The sequence below is a fragment of the Tamandua tetradactyla genome, chromosome 7, assembly GCF_023851605.1.
Source record: "Tamandua tetradactyla isolate mTamTet1 chromosome 7, mTamTet1.pri, whole genome shotgun sequence".
Lineage (NCBI taxonomy): Eukaryota > Metazoa > Chordata > Mammalia > Pilosa > Myrmecophagidae > Tamandua > Tamandua tetradactyla.
In genome coordinates, this window is record NC_135333.1 from 39,696,459 (window position 1) to 39,718,739 (window position 22,281).

The following is a 22,281-nucleotide window of genomic DNA, read 5'->3' on the forward strand; positions in this document are numbered from 1 at the left end:
GAAGAAAATATTAAAGATTAGAGCAAAGATAAATAAAACAGCGAATAGAATCAACAAAACAAAAAGTTGTGTATTTTTTTAGAAGATCGATAAAAATCAATAAACTCTTCTCTAGACTGAAAAAGAAAAAGATAGAGAGGCACAAATAACTAACACCAGAAGTGAAAGTGAGGACATTACTCCCAACCTCACAGAGTAAAAAGAATTATAAAAGGGTACTACGAGAAATTATATCCCAACAAATTAGAAAATCTCCTAAGAATGAAAAGTCCAGGACCTGATGGCTTTACTGCTGAATTAAAGAAGATTTAACACCAATCCTTTTCAAACTCTTCCAAAACATACGAGGAGAGATCCCTTCCTAACTCATTCTAAGAGGCCAGCACTACTCTGATACGAAAGTCAGATAAAGACAGCACAAGAAAAGTACAGACCAATATCCCTTGTGAATACAGATATAAAAATCTTCAAAAAAATACTGGCAAACCAAACTTAACAATATAGCAAAAGGACTGTACACCATGACCAAACGGATTTCAGGAATATAAGCATGGTTCAACATAAGAAAATTAATCAATACACCACATTAATAAAAGGAAGGGGAAAAAATATAAGATCATCTCAGCTGATATATGTTCTAGTTTGCTAGCTGCTAGAATGCAATATACCAGAAAAGGAATGGCTTTTAACAAGGGGAATTTAATGAGTTGCTAGTTTACAGATCTAAGGCCGAGAAAATGTCCCAATTAAAACAAGTCTATAGAAATGTCCAATCAAAGGCATCTGGGGAAAGATACCTTGGCTCAAGAGGGCTGATGAAGTTCAGGGTTTCTCTCTCATCTGGAAAGGCACATGGTGAACGCAGTCAGGGCTTCTCTCTGAGCTGGAAGGACATATGGCAGACACGGCGTCATCTGCTAGCTTACTCTCCTGGCTTCTGGTTTCATGAAGCTCCCCGGGAGGCGCTTCCCTTCTTCATCTCCAAAGGCTGCTGGCTCGTGGACTCTCTGCATCTCATGGCTACATCGTTCTGCTCTCTCTGAATCTCTCATTCTCCAAAATATTTCCTCTTTTATAGGACTCCAGTAAACCAATCAAGACTCACCCAAATGGGTGGAGACATGTCATCCCCTAATCCAGTTTAACAACCACTCTTAACTAAATCACATCAACCAGGGAGATGATCTCATTACAGTTTCAAATATACAGTATTGAATAGGGATTATTCTACCTTTAAGAAATGGGATTTATATTAAAACATGGCTTTTCTTAGGGGGCATACTTCCTTTCAAACCAGAACAATATAGAACAGGCATTTGACAAAATCTAATATCCTTTCATGAGAAAACACCTACTAATAGGTTCTAGAAATAGAAGGGAATTTTCTCAACGTGAAGAAGGGCATCTATGAAAAGCGCACAGCAAATTATCATATTCAATGATGAAAGACTAAAAGCTTTCCCCTAAGATCAGAAACAAGACAAGGATGCCTGCTGTCATGACTGTTATTCAACAATGCATTGGTAATTCCAGCCAAGTAATCAGGCAATAGAAAGAAATAAAAGGCATGTAACATTGAAAAGGAAGAAGTCAAATTAACCCTATTCACAGATGACACGATTCTATAGATGCAAAACTCCAAAGAATCTACAAGAAGGTTACTGGAGCAACTAATCAAATTCATCAAAGTTGCAGGATACAAGATAAACAGAAAAAAAGCCAGTAGGCTTTCTATACACCAATAATGAACAATCTGAAAAGGAAATCAAAAAAACAATTCCAATTACAATAGCATCTAAAAAAATTAAACATCTAGGAATAAATTTGATCAAGGAGTGAAAGGCTTGCATGCTGAAAACAACAAAAAACTGGTGCAAGAAATTAAAGAAGACTTACATAAATGGAAACACATCCCATGTTCATGGTTTTGAAGACTTAATATTGTTAAGGTGACAATATTTCCTAAAATGACCTATGAATTCAATCCCTATCAAAATTCCAGCAGTCATTTTTTTTTCCAGAATAGAAAAGCTGATCCTCAAATTCATATGAAATTGCAAGTAGCCCTGACTAATGAAAACAATCTTGAAAAATAAATTCGGAGGACTCACACTTTCTGATTTTAACACACACTACAAAGTGCTTTTCATAGATTAAAACAGTGTGGTACTGGCATAAGGACAGACATATAGACCAATGGAATAGAATTGAGAGTTCACAGACAAGTCTACCTATGCCTATGACCAGTTGATTTCCTACAGGGTTGCTAAGTCCATCCAATGGGGAAATAATTGTTTCTTTAACACATGGTGGTGGGACAACTGGAAATCTACATGCAAAATAACGAATACACTCCCTACTTTTCACCATATACAAAAATTAATCAAAATGGATAAATGACCTAAAATATAAGAGCTAATACTATTAATTTTTTATAAGAAAATATAGGGAAATATGTTCAGGACCTTTGTAGTAGGTGATAATTCTTTAGATTTTATACCAAAATCATAAACAAAAGAAAAAAATGGACAAAATGGGCTTTATGAAAATTAAAAATTTTTTGCATTGAAGGCATTATCAAGAAAATAAAAAAGACAACCTACTAGCCCATGTCAAACTAAAGGATCTATCCTGCAACTACTTGTTGAAGAGTGGTTTGAAAACTATTGCTTTTTTCTCCCTTTGCTTTGTATATATGTTATATTATACAATTTTAAAAGTTTAAAAAAAGGACAACCTACAGAGTGGGACAATATATCTAGAAGCTATATATCTGATAAGGGCTTAATACCCAGAATATAAAAGATCTCCTACAACTTCACAATGAAAAGATAAACAACCCCACTTAAACATGGGCCAAGGATGTGAATAGACATTTCTCCAAAAAATAAATTCCAAAGGCCAATAAGTATATGAAAATGTGCTCAAAATCATAAACCACTAATTAAACTCCAATGAGATAACACTTCACATCCACTAGGGTGGCTATTACTAAAAAAAAAAAAAAAAAACACAGAAGATAACTATTGGTGAGGATGCAGAGAAATAGAGAAATAGGATCCTTTGTACATTGTTGCTGGGGATGCAAAATGGTGCAGATATCGTGTAAAAAAGTTTGGCAGTTCCTCAGAAAATTAAACATAGAATTACCACTGATTAAGTAATCCCACTCCTAGGTATATACCCAGAGAACTGAGAGCAGGGATTTGGAGAGATATCTATGTTCTGATGTTCATCACAGCATTATTCACAATGGCTAGGGGGTGGAGGTGCCTGTGGGCAGATAAATTAATGTACAAGGAATAGTGTCCATGCAATGGAGTAAAATTTAGCCAGAAAGGGAAATGGAATGCTGGTACATGCTGCAACATGGTGGTAATGTTGAGTGAAATAAGCCAGACATGGGGACAAACACTGTGAAGTTTCTTATGCTAAATACTCGGAATAGGCAAATTCATGGAGACAGAAGGTCTCCATGGGTGGCTTCCAGGGTTGGGGGGAGGGAGGGAGGCATTATTTCTAAATGAGTATCAGTTTTGAATTCGGATGATGGGAGTAGACTGGATATAGTGGTGAAAGATAAAGTATTATTTTTAATGTCCAAGAATTGTTCACTTAAAATGGCTAAAATTTTATATTATGTATATTTTACCACAATTGAAAATAAGTGATTTTTTAAAAGGAAAACCATATTTTAAAGGTCAAACCTCCTCTATAATCAAAGATGTTCAGGTCACCAGGACACATCAAAACTTCCATCAGTCCTTTCTTGGAGACTAAAACTACGCCATTAATAACGTTTCCTGAGAAATAAATACATTCTCTACAAAACCAAGGTAGAAGTCTAAAGATGAGAATGCTTTCTTGCTTAGTAGAAAATGTGTTAAATACCAAAGTATTTTGTTGAAAACCTAAAATAAATAAAAATAAAATTTGTAACCAAAGAGAAAAAAAGGAGATTGTTTATCCATTATGTTAACAATTTCAGGGTCTGCTGAGGTTGCAGATGGGAACATCCTGTGGCCTGCAGGTTCATACCAGATATTCATCCTACAGAGTGGCTTGTATGTATGTTCCAGGAAACCTTCATTATAGTCAAAGAGGAAATACCCCCATTCCAGTTAATGTAATGCAAAAATCCACCCCAAACTTGGCAAAATACCCATTTTATTATGCTGAGGAATTAAGACAGGGCTCAGCGGGGATGGTGTGTCTCAGCTCCATGATGTCCTGGGCCACAGACAGGAAGGTTGGATGGCTGAAGTAAATCAATGGTTGGGGTTAGAGTCATCTAGAAGCTTCTTCTAGAGTTGATGTTGGCTGTAGGATGGGACCGCAGCTGGAGCTTCAACTCAAGAGCCCATGTGAGGCCTCTCCAACTGGTCTGGGTTTCCTCACAACATGGTGGTTTAGAGTTCCAAAAATGAGTGTTGTCAGTTAATAAGGCAGAAGCTTTATTTACTCCTGTATCCAAAATCATTCAGCATCACTTTTAGCAATTCTAGGGGTCACAAGCCAGTCTCAAGCCCATGTATAGAACACAGACTTCATCTCTTAATGGAAGGAGTGTTAAGATTGCATTGTAGATGTGCATATGAAAGGGGAGGTACAGCTGCAGCCATCACTGAAAAGTACAAATGTCTGCAAACCCAAAGCCCAACTTCAGGAGATAGACTGGAGAATGTTCATACCATGGAGTACTACACAGCTGTAAAAGGAACTAAGCTACATGAAACTATAATGAAAAGCAAAGACAGAAAGCATTTGGAAGGATGATCATGGGAATCTTTTAGGTGTAGGAGTGCAAGGAGGCTGGTCTCTATTTCTTGACCTGGGCTGTAGTTTGCTTCATGTCATTAAACTATACATGTTTTATAACAGTTTCATTAAGATATAATTCACACACCATAAAATTCATCCTTTTAACGTGAACAGTTCAGTGGTTTTTAGTATTATTCACACAGTTGTGTGTTTTAGTTTACTAGGCTGCTTAATAGGTTGGGTTAAAGAATGGGAATTTACTCACTCACTTTAAGGCTAGGAAAATGTCCAAATCAAGGTATCATCAAGGATACATTGGATGCTTTCTCTCCAAAGACTGGCATTCTGGAGTTGGTTGTTGGTGATCCTTGGTTCCTCTGTCACATGGCAAATCATATGGAAGTGTCTAATGGTTTCTCTCTTCTCTACCATATTTCACTGATGTAGTTGCCTGAGGCTTTTTTTTTCTCTCTGCCTGAACTTCATTCTCTTCTAAAGGACTCCAGTAATAGATGAAGACCCACTCCAAGATGTGGAACACATCTTAACTGAAGTAACTCTATTCAAGGGTCCTACTTACAATGGGCTCATAGCCACGAGAATGGATTAGATTAAAGAACATATTTTTCTGAGGTACATTACCACATACCACTCTCTGGATCCCCAAAAGTAAGGCCCTTGTACATGCAAAATACATTTATTCTATCACAGGGTCCCAAAAACCTTAAGTTATTTTCAGAAACAACGCTTACTACAAAGTCTCATCAAAATCAGTTATGAGTGTGGTCTTTCCTGGGGCACAATTTACCTCCATCGGTTCACCTTTGAAAGCTAAAGAACGAACCAGTTATCTGCTCCCAATATACAATGTAGAGACAGGTATAGGATAAATATTTCCAGTCCCATAGTGAGAAACTGGAAGGAAAACAGGGGTCATGGGTCCCCAATAATTCTGAATCCCAACAAGGTATATTCCATTAGATTTCAAGGTCTGAGAGTCATGTATAGAATGATGTTTTGTACTCCAAGCCTGATAAAGCAGCAGCCCTACCCTTTCCAAGTGCTTGCCAGTAGCCATGCTCTCCCCAAACAGGGTGAAGCCTTCACCCTCTTAAGAGCACTGTAGTGATAACCAGAATCTCTGCAATACCTAAGGCACAGACTGTATTCTCTGAGAACACAGGTGTGGCAGCACTCTTCCTAAACAACAGGGTGGAAGGCCTGCTCTCTCCAAGCACTGGGGCAGACTCACCCTTTCCACACACATGGTGCTCTTAAGAGCACTGTGGTGATGGTCAGAATCTCTGCAATAACCAAGGCAAAGGCTCTATTCTCTGAGAACACTGGTGTGGCAGCACTCTTTCGAAACAAAAGGGTGGAAGGCCTGCTCTCTCCAAGTACTCGGGCAGATTCACCCTTCCCACACACACAGGAAACCTACTCTATTGCCCCCAAAAAGATACTTTTGGTCTAGACCTCAGCTTCCACGGTTCTGATCTTGAAGTAATTTTTCCTTCAATCTGTCCCTTCTCTGTTCCTCTTAGTCCAGGCTGGTAGTGGACAGGTAGTGGTTCCATTCACACAAATTACATGAGAAACTTGTCAGTTTTGCATGTAGTACACAGGGGTCCAAACCATCAGACAGTGGGACTCCCCACAGATCCTTCCTGGAAAACTGTACCTCCAATCCTGATTTGCACTAAAATGGCTGACTGGATCCATGCTCAGTTAAACACTCACATGGAGCACTATTCTCTGAGAACTCACTTTCTAGAAGCTCAGAATTTTCTGAACCATCAATTTCTGGTTTCTTTGTGCCCAGAGTTCAGTTCTCAGCTTATACCTTTCCTCTCACATTTTACTATAAGCTGCAAGGAGAAGCCACGCTGCACCTTCCACTCTTAGTTTGAAATCTCAGCTAAGCATCAACTTCACTCTCAAGTTCTGCCTTCTATCCAACATTAGAACTCTATTTCACCAATTCTCTGCTACTTGAAAACAAGGATCACCTTTATTCCAGCTTCTAAAAATGCATCCATCATCTCCTTCTGTGCTGGTTTGAGACTACTGTGTACCCCATGTTCTTTAACCCTGATTCAAAATTGCCTGGTGGGATCTTTCAGACTAAGTTGCTTCCATGGAGATGTGACTCACCCAATTGCGGGTGGGATCTTTTTATTTATTTATTAAAAAAAATTTTTATTGATAAATCTTCACACACATACAGTCCATACATGGTGTACCATCAGCGGCTTACAATATCATCACATAGTTGTGCATTCATCACCAAGATCATTTTTAGAATATTTGCATCACTCCAGAAAAAGAAATAAAAAGAAAAAAAAAAAAAACATACATCCCATACCCCTTACCACTCCCTCTCATTGACCACTAGTATTGCAATCTACCCAATTTATTTTACCCCTTATCCTTATTTATTTTTTATTACCCATATTTTTTCACTCATCTGTCCATACCCTGAATAAAAGTAGCATCAGACACAAGGTTTTCATAATTCCACAGTCATATTGTAAAAACTATATATTTATACAATCATCTTCAAGAATCAAGGCTACTGGAACACAGCTCAAGGGTTTCAGATAATTCCCTCCAGTCACTCTAATACACCATAAACTAAAAAGGAATATCTTTACAATACATAAGAATAACCTCCAAGATAACCTCTCAACTCTGGTTAAAATCTGTCAGTCACTGAAATTTTATTTTGTTTCATTTTGCTGTTTACTCTTTTGGTCAAGAAGGCTTTCTCAATCCCATGATGCCAGGTCCCAGTGAATCATGGGAGTTCTGTCCCACACTGCTAGGCAGATTTACACCCCCGTGGGAGTCATGTCTCGTGTGTGTGTGTGTGTGTCGGGGGCAGTGAGTTCACTAAGTTGGCTTAGAGAGAAAGGCAATATCTGAGTAGCAAAAGAGGTTCTCTGAGGGTGACTCTTCGGCATAATTGTAAGTAGGCTTAGCCGCCCTTTTGCAGGAATAAATTTCATAGGGATGAAACCCAAGATTGAGGGCGCAGCCTATTGATTTGGTTGTCCCCACTGCTTTCAAGAATATCAGGAATTCCCCAAATGGGGAAGCTGAATATTTCCTCCTTTGCCCCAGTCCCTCAAGGGGATTTTGCAAATACTTCTTTATTCACTGCCCTGGAATATATTGGGGTATATGTAAGTTTAGATCAACTAAATTTACCATAGAAGTTAAATAAGGTAATGCACTAACCAAAATTGTACCAAATAAACATCTCTCCTTTTGGTCTTACACAGAAGTTGAAGTTTAAAAATATGGACACTATCATCCTTTACCCTGTATTCTGAACTATGCCACTCTTTTGCAGATCAGCTTCATTCATATCTTTAGTTGAAGTCTGATCCCTTTTACAACTTTTTAAACAGTTCCTGTATGGGGTAGTGTTGACTTGCATAGCTTCAGAACTCTAACTCTGAGTCTCAGGTGTCACATAAATACCTGAAATTTCTGGGAACCCTTATATTCAAATAGCTCACTATCTCAGAATTTAAAAATAACAGTTACAACTCCTGAATATATGTGACTGCTATAAGAGCTTACAATCTAGGACACTTTTACAATAGGCCCCAGCCTGATAACCCATGCTCTCAACTTCAGTTCACTGAGTTTTTATATTATAGTTAGTCCATATGAGTGAGACATGATAATATTTGTCTTTTTGTTTCAGACGTTTCATTCAACATATACTCCTTAAGGTTCATTCACCTAGTTGCATGCCTCTTCCTCACAACTTCATTCCTTTCTGCAGCCACTCAGTAGTCTGCTTTATATATACACCACAGTTGCCCCTTCCATTTCTCACTCGTGTACCCTTAGGGTGGGTGGAACACATTTTGATTAGGTGGTTTCTATGGAGATGTGTCTCCAACCATTCAATGTGGGTTTGCGTGCTGGAGTCCTTTAAGAGGAAACTATTTTGCAAAGAGCTGACAGAACCCACACAGCCAGAGACCTTTGGAGATGAAGGAGGAATATGAACCCAGGGAAGCCTTAAAACAAGAAGTCAGAAAAGAAACTTAGAAGATGTCGCCATGTGCCTTTCTAGATGACAGAGATGTCCAGAAGCCAAAGACCCCAGCAGACACCAGCTAAGTGCCTTCCCAGCTGACAGAGGTGTTCTGGATGGCATCAGTCTTTCTTGAGTAAAAGTAACCTATTGTTGGTGCCTTAATTTGGACAGTTTCACAGTCTTAGAACCTTAAACTTACAACTTTACAAATTTCCTTCTTAAAAAACATACCATTTCTGGTATAATGCATTCCAGCAGCATTAGCAAACTAAAATACCTTTTAAGGCCTCATAGGAAGTACCTTTAGTATCATATTTCTACCAATAATCTCTTCAAAGCAATCTAGGCTTTCTCTATCAAGCGCCACACAATTCTTCCAGCCTCTACCTATTACCTAATTCCAGAGCCTTTTTTCTCCCACATTTGGGTATTTTCAATAGCAGCACCCCACTCTTTTAAAAGTAATAAAATTTGCTTTTATTTCCTAGACTGCTTAAGTAAACACCATGAAATGGGTTGGGTTAAACAATGGGAATGTATATGCTCACATTTTGAAGCTGGGAAAATATCCAAATCAAGGTACCATTAAGATGATGCTTCCCAAAGACTGTTGAGTTATGGGGCTGGCTGCTGGTAATCTTTGGTTTCTCTGTCACATGGTAAGGTACATGACAGTGTTTACTAGTCTCCCCCTTCTCTTCTGGGTTCCAATGAAGTAGTTTCTTATGGCTTTCTTTCCTTCCATATGAATTTTATTTTCTTTTAATGGATTCCAGCAATAGAATTTGAGGTGGCATGCATCTTAACTGAATTAACTACAATCAAAAGGTCCTACTTATAAAGAGTTTACATCACAGGAGTTGATCAGATTTAGGAACATGTTTTTTTTCTGGAGTGCATACAGCTTCAAACCACCAAACTGTGTAAGCATCACCACTGTCTAATTTTAGAACCTCTTCAGCACCATCTAAACAAGTCTGTACCCTTTGGCAATCATTCCTCATTCCCCCTCTCCTGGCGACTGCCGGTCCACTTTCAGTCTTTATGGATTTATTGATTCTAGACACCTCATTTACGCAGAGCCACATAGTATTTGATGTTTTGTCTGGCTTCTTTTACTTAGTATGGTGTTCTCAGGATTTGTCCGAGTGTGACATGTATTGCAACTTTATCCTTTTTTTTTTTTTGACAAATAGAGTCCCATTGTGTGGAATGAATGCATTATGTTCGTCCACCTGCCTGTGGGTGGACATTTGGGTTATTTCCACCTTTGAGCTATTGTAGCTAAGGCTGTGAATATCTGTGTACATGCTTCTGTGTGGATCAACATATACGGGTATGTATGTGCTATTCTCATAATTAAATATATATTGAAAAGTAAAAAGCAAAGTGCATAAATATAAGAATCATTGGTGTCCCAGAAGGAGAAGAGAGGAGCAAAGGCCTAGGAAGAGTAGTCGAAGATATAAAGGGGGAAAACTTCCCAATCCTCATAGAGGACATAAATATACAAGTCAAAGAAGCCCAGCGAATTCCAAACAGAATAAATCCAAATAGGACTTCCCCAAGGTACATACTAATCAGTCTGTCAAATACTGAAGAGAAGTAGAAAATCCTGAAAGTGGCAACAGAAAAACAATGTACTATATACAAGGGAAACCAAATAAGACTGAGTTCAGACTACCTAATTAGCACCCTGGAGTTAAGAAGGCATTGGTATGATGTATTCAAGATCCTGAAAAAGAAAGACTTCTAGCCACGAATTCCATACCCAGCCAAACTGTCCTTCAAAATTGAAGGAGAGATCAAAGTTTTCAAAGACAAAGAAGTTCTGAAAGAATTTGTGAACAAGAGATTGGCCCTACAAGAAATAATAAAAGGAATTCTGCTGACTGAAAAAAAAAAAAAAAAGACGGGAGAGGGAGGTCTGGAGAAGGGCACAGAATTGAAGAGTATCACTGAGGGTAACTGAAAGAATGCAAAGAGAAAGAAGGAAAAGAATATACAGATCTGATAAATAAAATAAAAAAGATAAGATGGCGGAATCAAGAAACGCCTTTTCAGTAATAATTTTGAATTTTAATGGACTAAACTTACTAATTAAAAGATACAGATTGGCAGAATGGATTAAGAAACATAATCCAGCTATATGCTGCTTACAAGAGACTCGTCTTAGACTCAAGGATACAAATAGATTGAAAGTGAAAGGATGGAAAAAGATTTTCCATGTAAGTTGTAACCAAAAGAAAGCAGGAGTAGCTATACCAACATCAGACAAAATAGAATTTGAATGTAAAAACATCACAAGAGACAAAGAAGGATACTGTATACTAATTAAATGGTCAATTCAGCAAGAAGATAAAACAATCATAAATGTTTATGCTCCCAATCAAGGAGATCCGAAGTACATGAGACAGATACTGGCAAAACTGAAGGGAGTGAAGATGTTTCAACAATAATAGTAGGAAACTTCAATACACCACCTCCTCTATAGACAGAACAACCAGACAGAAGATCAATAAGGAAACAGAGAAGTTAAATAACTTGATAAATGAATTAGACCTAATAGACATATATAGATGATTGCATCCCAAAACACAAGGATATACATTCTTCTCTACTGCTTATCTATTCTCCAGGATAGATCATATGCTGGGGCACAAAACAGGTCTCTATAAACTTAAAAACATTGAAATTATCCAAGGCACTTTCTCTGCTCACAATGGGATGAAGCTGGATCTCAACAACCACCAAAGAATGAGAACATTCACAAGTATATGGAGATTAAATAACACACTATTATACAACCAGTGGGTCAAAGAAGAAATGGCTAGAGAAATCAGTGCTGTTTGGAGATGAATGAAAATGAGAATACAACTTATCAGAACTTATGGGATGCGACAAAACCTGTGTTGAGAGGGAAATTTATTGCCCTAAATGCCTATCTTAAAAAACAAGAAAGAGCAAAAATCGAGGACTTAACAGCACACTTGGAGGAACTTAGAATAGCAAACTAACTCTAAAGCAAACAGAAGAAGAGAAACAAGGATTAAAGCAGAGATAAATTAATGGGAGAACAAAAGAACAATAGAAAGCATCAATGAAAGCAAAAGTTGGTTCTTTGAGAAAATCAATCAAATTGATGGGTCCTAGCAAGACTGGCAAAGAATAAAAGAGCAAGGATGCAAATAAACAAAATCAGAAATGAGAAGGGGTACGTTACTACAGACCTTGAAGAAATAAAAGAAATCATAAGATGATACTATGAACAACTATACATCAACAAACTAGACAACTTAGATGAAGTGGCCAAATTCCTGGAGATGCACAAATATGCTACACTGACTCAGGAAGAAACAGAAGATCTCAACAAACTGATCACAAGTAAAGAGATTCAATCAGTCATCAAAAAAATCTTCCTACAAAGAAAAGCCCAGGGCCAGATGGCTTCACAGGGGAATTTTATCAAATATTCCATAAAGAGCTAACATCAATCTTGCTCAAACTTCTCCAAAAAATTGAGGAAAAAGGAATTCTATCTAACTCATTTTATGAAGCTAATATCATTTTAGTACCAAAACAGGGTAAAGATGCTATAAGAAAGGAAAACTACAGGATAATCTCCCTAATGAACATAGATACAAAAATTCTTAATAAAATTTTAGTAAATGAATCCGACAGCACATCAAAAGAATTAAACGCCATGACCAAGTGGGGTTTATACCAAGAATGGAAGGTGGTTCAACACAAGGAAATCAATTAATGTAATACAGCACATAAACAAAATGAAAGGGAAAAATCACATGATTATCTCAATTGATGCTGGAAAAGCATTTGACAAAATTCAGCATCCTTTTCTGATAAAAACAGTCTAAAAGATAAGTATCAAAAGTAACTACCTCAATATGACAAAGGGAATATATGAAAAACTGATAGCTAGCATCATACTCAATGGAGAGAGACTGAAAGCTTTCCCCCTAAGATCAGGTACAAGACAAGGATGCCCACTGTCACCACTATTACTCAACATTGTGCTAGAAATTCTAGCTAGAGCAATCAGGCAGGATAAAGAAATTAAAGGCATCCAAATTTGAAAGGAAGAAGTAAAACTCTCATTATTTGCAGATGATATGATACTATACTTGGAAGATCCTGAGAAATCTACAATAAAGTTACCTGAGCTAATAAACAAATTCAGTAAGGTGGCGGGATATAAAATTAATGTGCAAAAATCAGTAATATTTCTATACACAAGCAATGACCTAGCTGAGGAGTCAGTTCAGGAAAAAATTCCATTCAAAATAGCAACTGAAAGAATCAAGTACTAAGGAATGAACTTAACTAGGGATGGAAAGGGCTTATACAAAGAAAACTACATAACTTTGCTGAAAGAAATCAAAGCGTCTCTAAATAGGTGGAAAGACATTCCCTGATCATGGACAGGAAGGCTAAATATAGTTAAGATGTCAATTCTCACCAAATTGATCTACAGATTCAACACAGTACCAATCAAAATTCCAACAACCTAGCTCAAAGATTTGGAAAAGCTAACTACCAAATTCATCTGGAAGGGAAAGAGACCCCAAACAGCTAAAAGCATCCTAAAAAAGAAGAACCAAGTGGGAGGATTAACACTCCCTGACTTTAAAACCTATTATAAAGCCACAGTGGTCAAAACAGCATGGTACTGGAACAAAGAACTGACCAATGAAATCAAATCAAGAGTGCAGAAATAGACCACCAAATCTATGGTTAACTGATTTTTGACAAGGCCTCCAAATCCTCTGAACTGGGATAAAACAGTATTTTCAATAATTGGGCATGTAAGAACTGGATATCAATAGCCAAAAGAATGAAAGAGGACCCCTATCTTACACCCTACACAAAAAATTAATTCAAAGTGGATCAAACATCTAAATATAAGAACTAGCACCATAAAGCTTCTAGAAGAGAATGTAGGGAAATATCTTCAAGATTTGGTAATAGGAGGTAGCTTCCTAACCTTTACGACCAAAGCACAAGCAACAAAGGGAAAAATAGATACGTGGGAACTCCTCAAAATAAAATGCTTCTGGACTTCAAGACTTTTCAAAAAGGTAAAGAGGCAGCAAACTCAGTAGGAGAAAATACTGGGAAATCACATATTGCAAAAAAGTTTGATTTCCTGTATATACAAAGAAATCATACAACTCAACGACACAAGAACAAAGAATCCAATTATAAAATGGGCTAAAGATATGAATAGGCGTTTTTCTGAAGAGCAAATACAGATAGCTCAAAAGTACATGAAGAGATGCTCATTTTCATTGGCTATAAGGCAAATGCAGATAAAGACTACAATGAGATCCACGTGACACCTGTAAGAATGGTTGCTGTTAACAAACAGGAAACTATAAATGTCAGAGAGGATGTGAAGAAAGCACTGCTGGTGGAAATGTATAATGGTGCAGCCACTATGGAAGACTGTTTGGCAGTTCCTCAAGAAACTAAATATCGAGTTGTCCTATGACCCAGCAATAACAATACTTGGTATATAACCAGAAGAGCTGAAAGCAGTGACACAAACAGACATTTGTACACTGATGTTCATAGCAGCATTACTCACATTCAATACAAATACTGAACAACAGACAAGTGGATCAACAAAATGTGGTATATACATATGATGGAATACTATACAGTAGTAAGACAAAATGACATCCTGAAGCACATGACAAGATGGATGAGCCATGAGGACATAATGCTGAGTTAGCCAGATACAAAAGGAGAGATACTGTATGGGATTCTACATTTAAGATCAGGATAAAGGTATAATCAGAGGCTTATAATACAGAATATAGGGGCCTTAGAGATACACAGACGCTAGAGATGGGTGAAGCATTAGCTAATGAGGTTGAAGTTCAATGAAAGGGAATAGACAGGAGTGAAGGTGGTTCTCTAGTGGGTGTTTAAGTAATATTACCATATTGAAGATGAACAAGATTGAAAGGGGCTGTATAGACCTATGTGTCCCACTGACTCACACTAGAAATATGAATTAGTTCTCGCAAGAATTACTTCAAAGATATGACTCTTGTACAAAGAGTGTTCAAGTCCAGAGCACAGGAACAACTGCTATTGTATGCTATGAAATAAATTCAAAAGGAAACCATCAGCACTACCACAGTAATTGCAGAAGTAAATAATGGTGGGAGGGACAAGAGTTAAGAGGAGGTTTAGATTTCCTATTTGGTGAGGGTGTGTTTACTGGTTTTCTTTATCTTGGGAATAATGTGAAATTATCTAACATTGAGAATGTTGATGAACTGTGGACTTTGGGCCCTCTACAAGATGCCTGATGAATGCAGGGGGCTGAAGGATGCCCTGATGGAGGAGATTGGCAAATGATGGAGTATACTTATGAACAAAGGTTGAGCTGCTACAAAAAGGAACAGTCATGAGGCATGCAATGATGTGAATGAACATGTGGGATATTTGATGAGACAAAATAAGCCACAAACAAAAGAACATGAATGGTATGGTCACCTTTAGAAAATGCTTATAAGACAACAGGGGCCTAGATTGTAAGCTTTTAGAACAGACACATTAAGTCTGGAGTGGTGATTATTATTTCTGAATTTTGAGAGGCTGTTTTATTTATATAACCTGATATTTAGAGAGAAGAATGAAGCTGAACAGGTTGGAGTTAAAATAATTTAGAACATGGGGTAAGGAACACAATGTCTATATTTTAGAACCACACATACTCTTTGAGACAAATGGAAGAAAGGTTTATTTGGTCTGGAATTGAAATTTCCTGTTGTGCATAATCCAATTCAACCTATCTGTATAGCTCATTTGAACAATGGAAACACCGGTAGCACAGAATAAGAAAGATGTCCTTTAATCCTGTATAGATTACTATAATGCCTGGATGCATCCTAGAGTATATTAATTAAGCAGAAAATCAAAAAATATTGGCAAAGTCCCCTGAGGGATGGAAGAAAAATATGGAACTATTAAACCACACCATCAGGGAATCCCCTGATACTGTGTCAAACTTTAGGGATACCCAATAGGCCATGCCCTCAATCAGAAGGCTTACTCTCGTGAAGCTTATGTAGGTAGTGGAGAAGCTTAGACTACCTATAGGCATGCCTAAGAGTTACTTCTGGAGGACCTCTGTTGTTGCTCAGATGTGGCCTCACTCTCTCTAAGCCCAACTCTGCAAGTGAAATCATTGTCCTCCCCCCTACATGGGACATGATATCCATGGGTGAAAGTCTCCCTGGTGACCTGGAAGATGATTCCCAGGGATGGATCCAGATGGGGCACTGTGGGATCAACAATTCCATCCTGATCAAAGGGGGAAAAGAAGTGTAATTAATAAAGTATTAGTGGCAGAGAAGAGTTCAAGTAGTTGAGAGGCTACTATGGAGGTTGCTCTTATGCAAGCTTCAGTTAGACTTTGCTACCTATCATAACCTACCAACCCCAAAGTAGGACCATTCCAGCCAATCCTAAAGAACACCCAGGGCAATATATAAGATTCCATAAGGGTTCTATGCACTAGAGTAACTTTCCAGAAACCTACAACCTCCAGATGGGTCCCTGGTCCAGATAAGTCCTGACACCTAGCTCAGCCTCTCCAGAACATCAGATAGTTCCATCTCCCTACCCCATATTAGTGACAGACCCTTCCAGTATGAAACATTTAGAATGGCCATAGCCCAAACACCCCTAAAAAGGGGGATGGAAAGATCAAAGGTGATGGTGGAGTTATATAGAGAAGACAGGATTTAACAAATGAACATGAATGCTGAATCATTAAATTGATATCTCTTTTAGTCTCCAGTATTTTATAGCAGCTAGAGGTAAAAACCTAAAATTGTGAGATTGTAACCCATGTCAAAGTCTGAATTATGTTCTACAACTAATTGTGGTGCCGTGCTTTGAAATTTTTATAGCTTTTTTGTATATATGTTATTGTTCTCAAAAAAAGAAGGAAAAAAAGTCGATTGTGATGATAAAAAACATTTAAGCCCTCTAGCCTCCTATATTCTGGGGCAGCTAGAAGGAAAGATATGAGAAGATAGTATAGTTGTCCATCACAAACTCTGCGATCTGTTGTGTGAACATGCTGCTATGAACATCAGTGTGTAAATGTCTGTGTGTGTCACTGCTTTCAGCTCTTCAACTACCTGTTGAAGAGTGCTTTGAAAACTGCTGTTCTGTTTCTTCGCTTTGTATATATGTTATTCTATACAATATAAAAAGTTTTAAAAAAATAAAGTTTCAGTGGCTGGGAGGTTTCAAAGAAAGTAGAGAGGTTATCCTGGAGGTTATTCTTATGCATTATATAGCTATTCCTTATTGGAGTGGCTAGAGAAAAGTACCTCAAAATCTTGAGCTGTATTGAAGATGATTGTGTAACTGTACAGATTTTACAATGTGATTGTGAAAATCATGTGGCTGATGCCCCCTTTATTCAGAGTATGGGCAGATGAATAAAAACTTAAAGACAAAAAGTAAAAAAATAATGGGGGTGGGAATAAGGGTAAAAAAAATTTGGTAGGTTGCAATACTAGTGGTCAGTGAGCAGGAGGGGTCAAGGGTACAGGCCATATAGTTTTTTTCTTTTTATTTCTTTTTCTGTAGTGATACAAATGTTCTAAAAATGGTAAATTCATGGTAAACAAATACACAACCATGTGATGATATTGTGACCCACTGATTGCATTCTTTGGATGGACAGTATGGTGTATGAAGATATCTTAATAAAAATATTTTTTAAATTATGGGATAAAATGATTAGATCTTTTTATAAGAATATGAATGTTTTCTAACAAACTTCCTGATGAGTTAATATGAATATCATCTCAGGCATATCCTCTCAAATATGGAATGATGGTTACCTTTATATATTTCTAATATAAAAATGGCTATTTTTATATATTTGTAAGCTGCTTACCAAAATTTTTAAATAAAAATACCTTTTTTGATCAATTTCTTGTTGTTGCTTAACATGTTCGTTCTCGAATTCACGAATATTTTCCACTCCAATTTCTTCGCAAAAGTGTTTGAAAATATCATCTTCTACCTTTTAAATTATTATAAAACAATTGGTTTAATAATTAGTTTTAAGAAAATATATAGATAATGTTTAAATCACAGTTTCCCTATAAGAATTTCATGGATTAGGCCTCAAACTAATCCCAAGAAGCACTACTGGATTCTGAGGAGCCAGTGCTCATTTTCCTTTTATAAACCAGGCTGAAACATTTTCAATTTTCTTATTCTAAAAACTAAATGGGAGGGCAGACCACAGTGGCTCAGTGGCAGAGTTTCTACCTGCCATGCCGGAGACCCTGGTTCAATTCCCGGGGCCTGTCCATGAAAAAAACGAAAAAAGAAGAAAAACTAAATGGAAAAGCCCATAACTAGCTTTATTAAACTTTTGGCTTTATGAAATGTTTAATACAAAACTGGAGGGATTCCATTTGCACTAACTACACCAAAATGTAACATTCTACATAAATATCTTTTATATAAGAGTAATATGAAAGACAGCAGCATGAAACCAAGAGGAATAGATCATAAAACAGAGTCAAAATGGACCAGAAAAACTACAGTGGACCAACAAAATAAATTTAACATCAGTATTTTTTTAGCTCTGCTTTTATGTACACATTATAAGATAAGAGGGACCTGTTTTTAATGGCAAGACATGTCAGGATTTTAGTTGAATATAAATGAAATATGAATGAGAGAGATATCATTGCTAAAATAGTTGATGCAGAAGTAGTAAGCTACAATTAACATAAGTAGTTAACTTTCCAAATAGTAGAAAGTCATAGTTGTACGCATAGAGTTCCATTGTAATCTGTACTGGTCAGATAATATCCTGACATGATGCTTTGTTCTGAGTATTGACAAACAATACAGCATCCAGAGAGTAGTTATTAAAGCCAGTCTTAAATCTATGGTAAATGTGAAATGATAAAGGAAACTATGGATATATACACTGGAAAAGCAATAACTAAGGAGCATCATAAATACAGTTTCAAATCATGTGATGAAAGGCAGAACTAAATGCAATAGGTAAAAGCTACATGGTGATATTAAGATAAATAATTTTCTAAGAATGTTTAGAGATATCCAACAGTGGAATGGACTGTATCAGAAAGTTCCTGTTTCTTTACAAGTAAGGACTACCAAATTTTTGTTGCCCCAGAGTCATGCACTGTGTCTGGTATATAACAGATGAGTTCAGAAAATAGATACTGAGTGAATAAGTAACCTTAAAAGATAACCTGATGACAACATTCTGTCCCTCCTAGCTTAAGGGCAACAGGAGAAAGAATGAATAGGATATGATTTTTATAACATGCAGAAAAAGCTTGGAAAGCATAACAAAGTAACTATGCAATGGTCACTGTCTCCTAATAGTGATGCTCAAAAGATGCAAGGAAATTAACTTGGCAAACCAATAAAACTTTACTTACAGCTGTTTCTGATAAAGGCATTGTTACTTATCAAAGTTTGCTTTATCACATATTCAAGAAGCTATTATATCTGGTCTAGAACTGTATTTTATATACTATTTAGTAATCAATATAACATTTATGACCTTATCTATTTTTTCTTGAAATTCTTCAATTCTTTGTTGTCGTTCTTTGATTCCTTCATTCAGCATAGTACATTGAGACTTAATATTCAGTAGTTCACTTTGTAGCTGAGATTGTTCCTAATTACAAAAGAGAAAAATTTTCTTTTTAACATGGCTATTTTAGTTTTATAAAGTGAAGCCAAAAATGTGACAAGGATCTTTCAAAGTAAAAGAGGACTCTGGTAAGGTAACATGGAATCCAGTTACAGCTGGATAACAAGATTAACAACCATAAAAATAAAGCAAAACTAAAGAAGTATAATATATTCTAAACCATAGAGTAAAGTGCTATATAAACATAATTCCTGAAATTGGAGCTACGTTCTAGCTCTAAATTTTATCAAATTTAATACAGCCCTAATATTACCCTGTGAAAAGCAGCAAGGTGTTTTTTTTTAATCATCTCTAGTTCACTTTGCGAATATTTGAGTCGTGTATGAGTTCCTTGTACTAGAGTCCGTATTTGTTTCAAATCTGTTTCCTTGCGGAGTGCCTTCATTAAATCCTAAAAAAAGGAGAAATATAATAAGAACATTTCAAAATAGAAAAGCACTTTCACTTTTCAAAATGCTTTCATATATAATAATTCACACCCCACTTTCCCTTCTGCAGATAAGAGACTGAGCAATGAAAGTTCGTTAGCTATCTGGAGTAATCAAGATGCCATACAGTATTCCCAAAAAAACACATCCACTTCTTAATGGGCAGCAGTTTAGGCATGTGAAAAATGAGGAATGGGAAGTACAAGTTCCACCCAATGCAAATAAACAGCATAAATGTGACCAGATGATACTAGTTTCCTTGCTTTTAGTGTAGTCTGTCTCTTTTTTGCTTGCCTTCCTATTCTATTCCCTTCTCTCTTCACTCATCATTACTTAACCAAGTTATCTCCCTAAATTTGTTCTTCTGTATTTTTTCTCTAAGTCCTTATAATGATATATGGATACTATGCATATACATATTCACCTACATATATGTTGGCCTTAGTTGTTTTGCAAATTTAGGGTCATGTTGAACACAACTTTTCTGTATATTGCTTTTCTCTCCCAGTTACTCACAAAAGTCCTTCCACTCAATAATTTAGAGCTTTATCCAAATCAGACAATGCTCTCAATTCTTCTTCTTTTTTTATTAATTAACGGAAAAAAAAGAAATTATCCCAACATTTAGAAATCATACCATTCTACATATGCAATCAGTAATTCTTAACATCATCACATAGATGCATGATCATCGTTTTTAGTACATTTGCATCGGTTTAGAAGAACTAGCAACACAACAGAAAAAGATATAGAATGTTAATATAGAGAAAAAAATAAAAGTAATAAAAATAGTAAAAAAAAAAAAAAAAGACAAACAAATAACCAGACAGACAAAAACAAAAAAAACAAAAAAACAAAAACAAACAAACAAACAAAAACAAAACAAACAAACAAAAAAACCTATAGCTCAGATGCAGCTTCATTCAGTGTTTTAACATGATTACTTTACAATTAGGTATTATTGTGCTGTCCATTTTGAGTTTTTGTATCTAGTCCTGTTGCTCAATTATTCTTTTAATGGCTGCATATTATTCTGGAGTATAATTGAACCAAAGTTATTCACCTGTTTTCTTAACAGTGGGTATTCACTTTGTCATCAAGTTTTTGTATCACAAACAAAGCTGCAACAAAAATATGTGTGCATACCCTCAAGGTTTTTTGTCTTTTGATTTTTATTTCCACGAAATAGAATTCCCAGGGTGAGACTGCTGAGTCAAAGGTATTCAAGCTTTTTTTTTTTTTTTTCTTGGCACAGGCAGGCACCAGGAATTGAACCCGGATCTCCTGCATGGCAGGTGAGAAATTGTGCCACTGAACCACCATTGCACCACCCACATGTTTTTTATTCTAATAGCTAATACCAGAATGCTTTCAAAAGGCTTTAACAATACACATTTCTATAAAAAATGTACCAGGACCCTTTTCCTTACCTCCCCAACCAGTGACAAGCATTTCGTATATATAATTTTCTCCAAGGCTTATTATTGGGTGTAAAGTAATCTTATCAATTTAATTTGTATTCCCCTGCAGACTAGAGAATTTGATCATTTGTCCATGTTTTCTGGCCATAAGGATTTCTTCTTCCCATGAACTGCCTGATCTTATTCTTTGCCCATGTATTTCTATCAGATTATCTTTTCCATGTCAACTTAAAAAGAGTTCCATGATAGTACTGAATCTATGGTTTTCAATTAAAAATTTTTTATAGTTAAGTTTTTAATCCATCTGGAATTTATTTCTATATATTGTATAAGATGGGACACAAAATTACTTTCACCACATGTACCAGCACCATTTACTAAATAAATCTATCCTTTTTATCACCTTAGTTATATACAAAATTTATGGCTCTATTTATGGAATTTCTATTGTTTCATTAATGTGTCTATTCCTATTCTGATACTACATCAATTTGATTATAAATGGCTTTTCAAAGTATACTGCATGCTGAAAGGGGAAGTCCTCCTCACTCTTTTTCGTAATATATATTTTCAACTATTCTCAGGTAATTCTTTATTTGTAAGAATTAGAAGATAATTTTAACAAATTAAAAAGTTACAGTTAACATTTTAATTAAACATTGCATGCATGTTATATATTAATTGGAGCAGGACTTCTAACCCATGAATATAGTAAGCATGTCTTTCCTTTTAGATGTTATATCCTTCAGTAAGATTTAGTTTTCTAAAAATATTACTGAGCCTTTATATTTAGTTATTCCTTTTGAATATTTTCCCATTTCTAGATGCTTCTTGATAGTGCAGAGAAAAACT

General features: G+C 36.3%; 1 protein-coding gene across 2 annotated transcripts in view; it reads right to left on the bottom strand.

Moving 5' to 3' along the window:
• The window catches only part of SMC1B (structural maintenance of chromosomes 1B), a 161,015-nt gene that overhangs the window by 55,752 nt on the left and 82,982 nt on the right, over window positions 1-22,281 (bottom strand). For both annotated transcript variants that reach the window (XM_077169162.1, XM_077169161.1), the window contains 3 exons: window positions 19,834-19,971; window positions 19,428-19,544; window positions 17,791-17,897 (listed from right to left, as the gene is read on the bottom strand). In XM_077169162.1, the coding sequence (XP_077025277.1) occupies window positions 17,791-17,897; window positions 19,428-19,544; window positions 19,834-19,971 (362 nt within the window). The remainder of the gene's footprint in view (window positions 1-17,790; window positions 17,898-19,427; window positions 19,545-19,833; window positions 19,972-22,281) is intronic.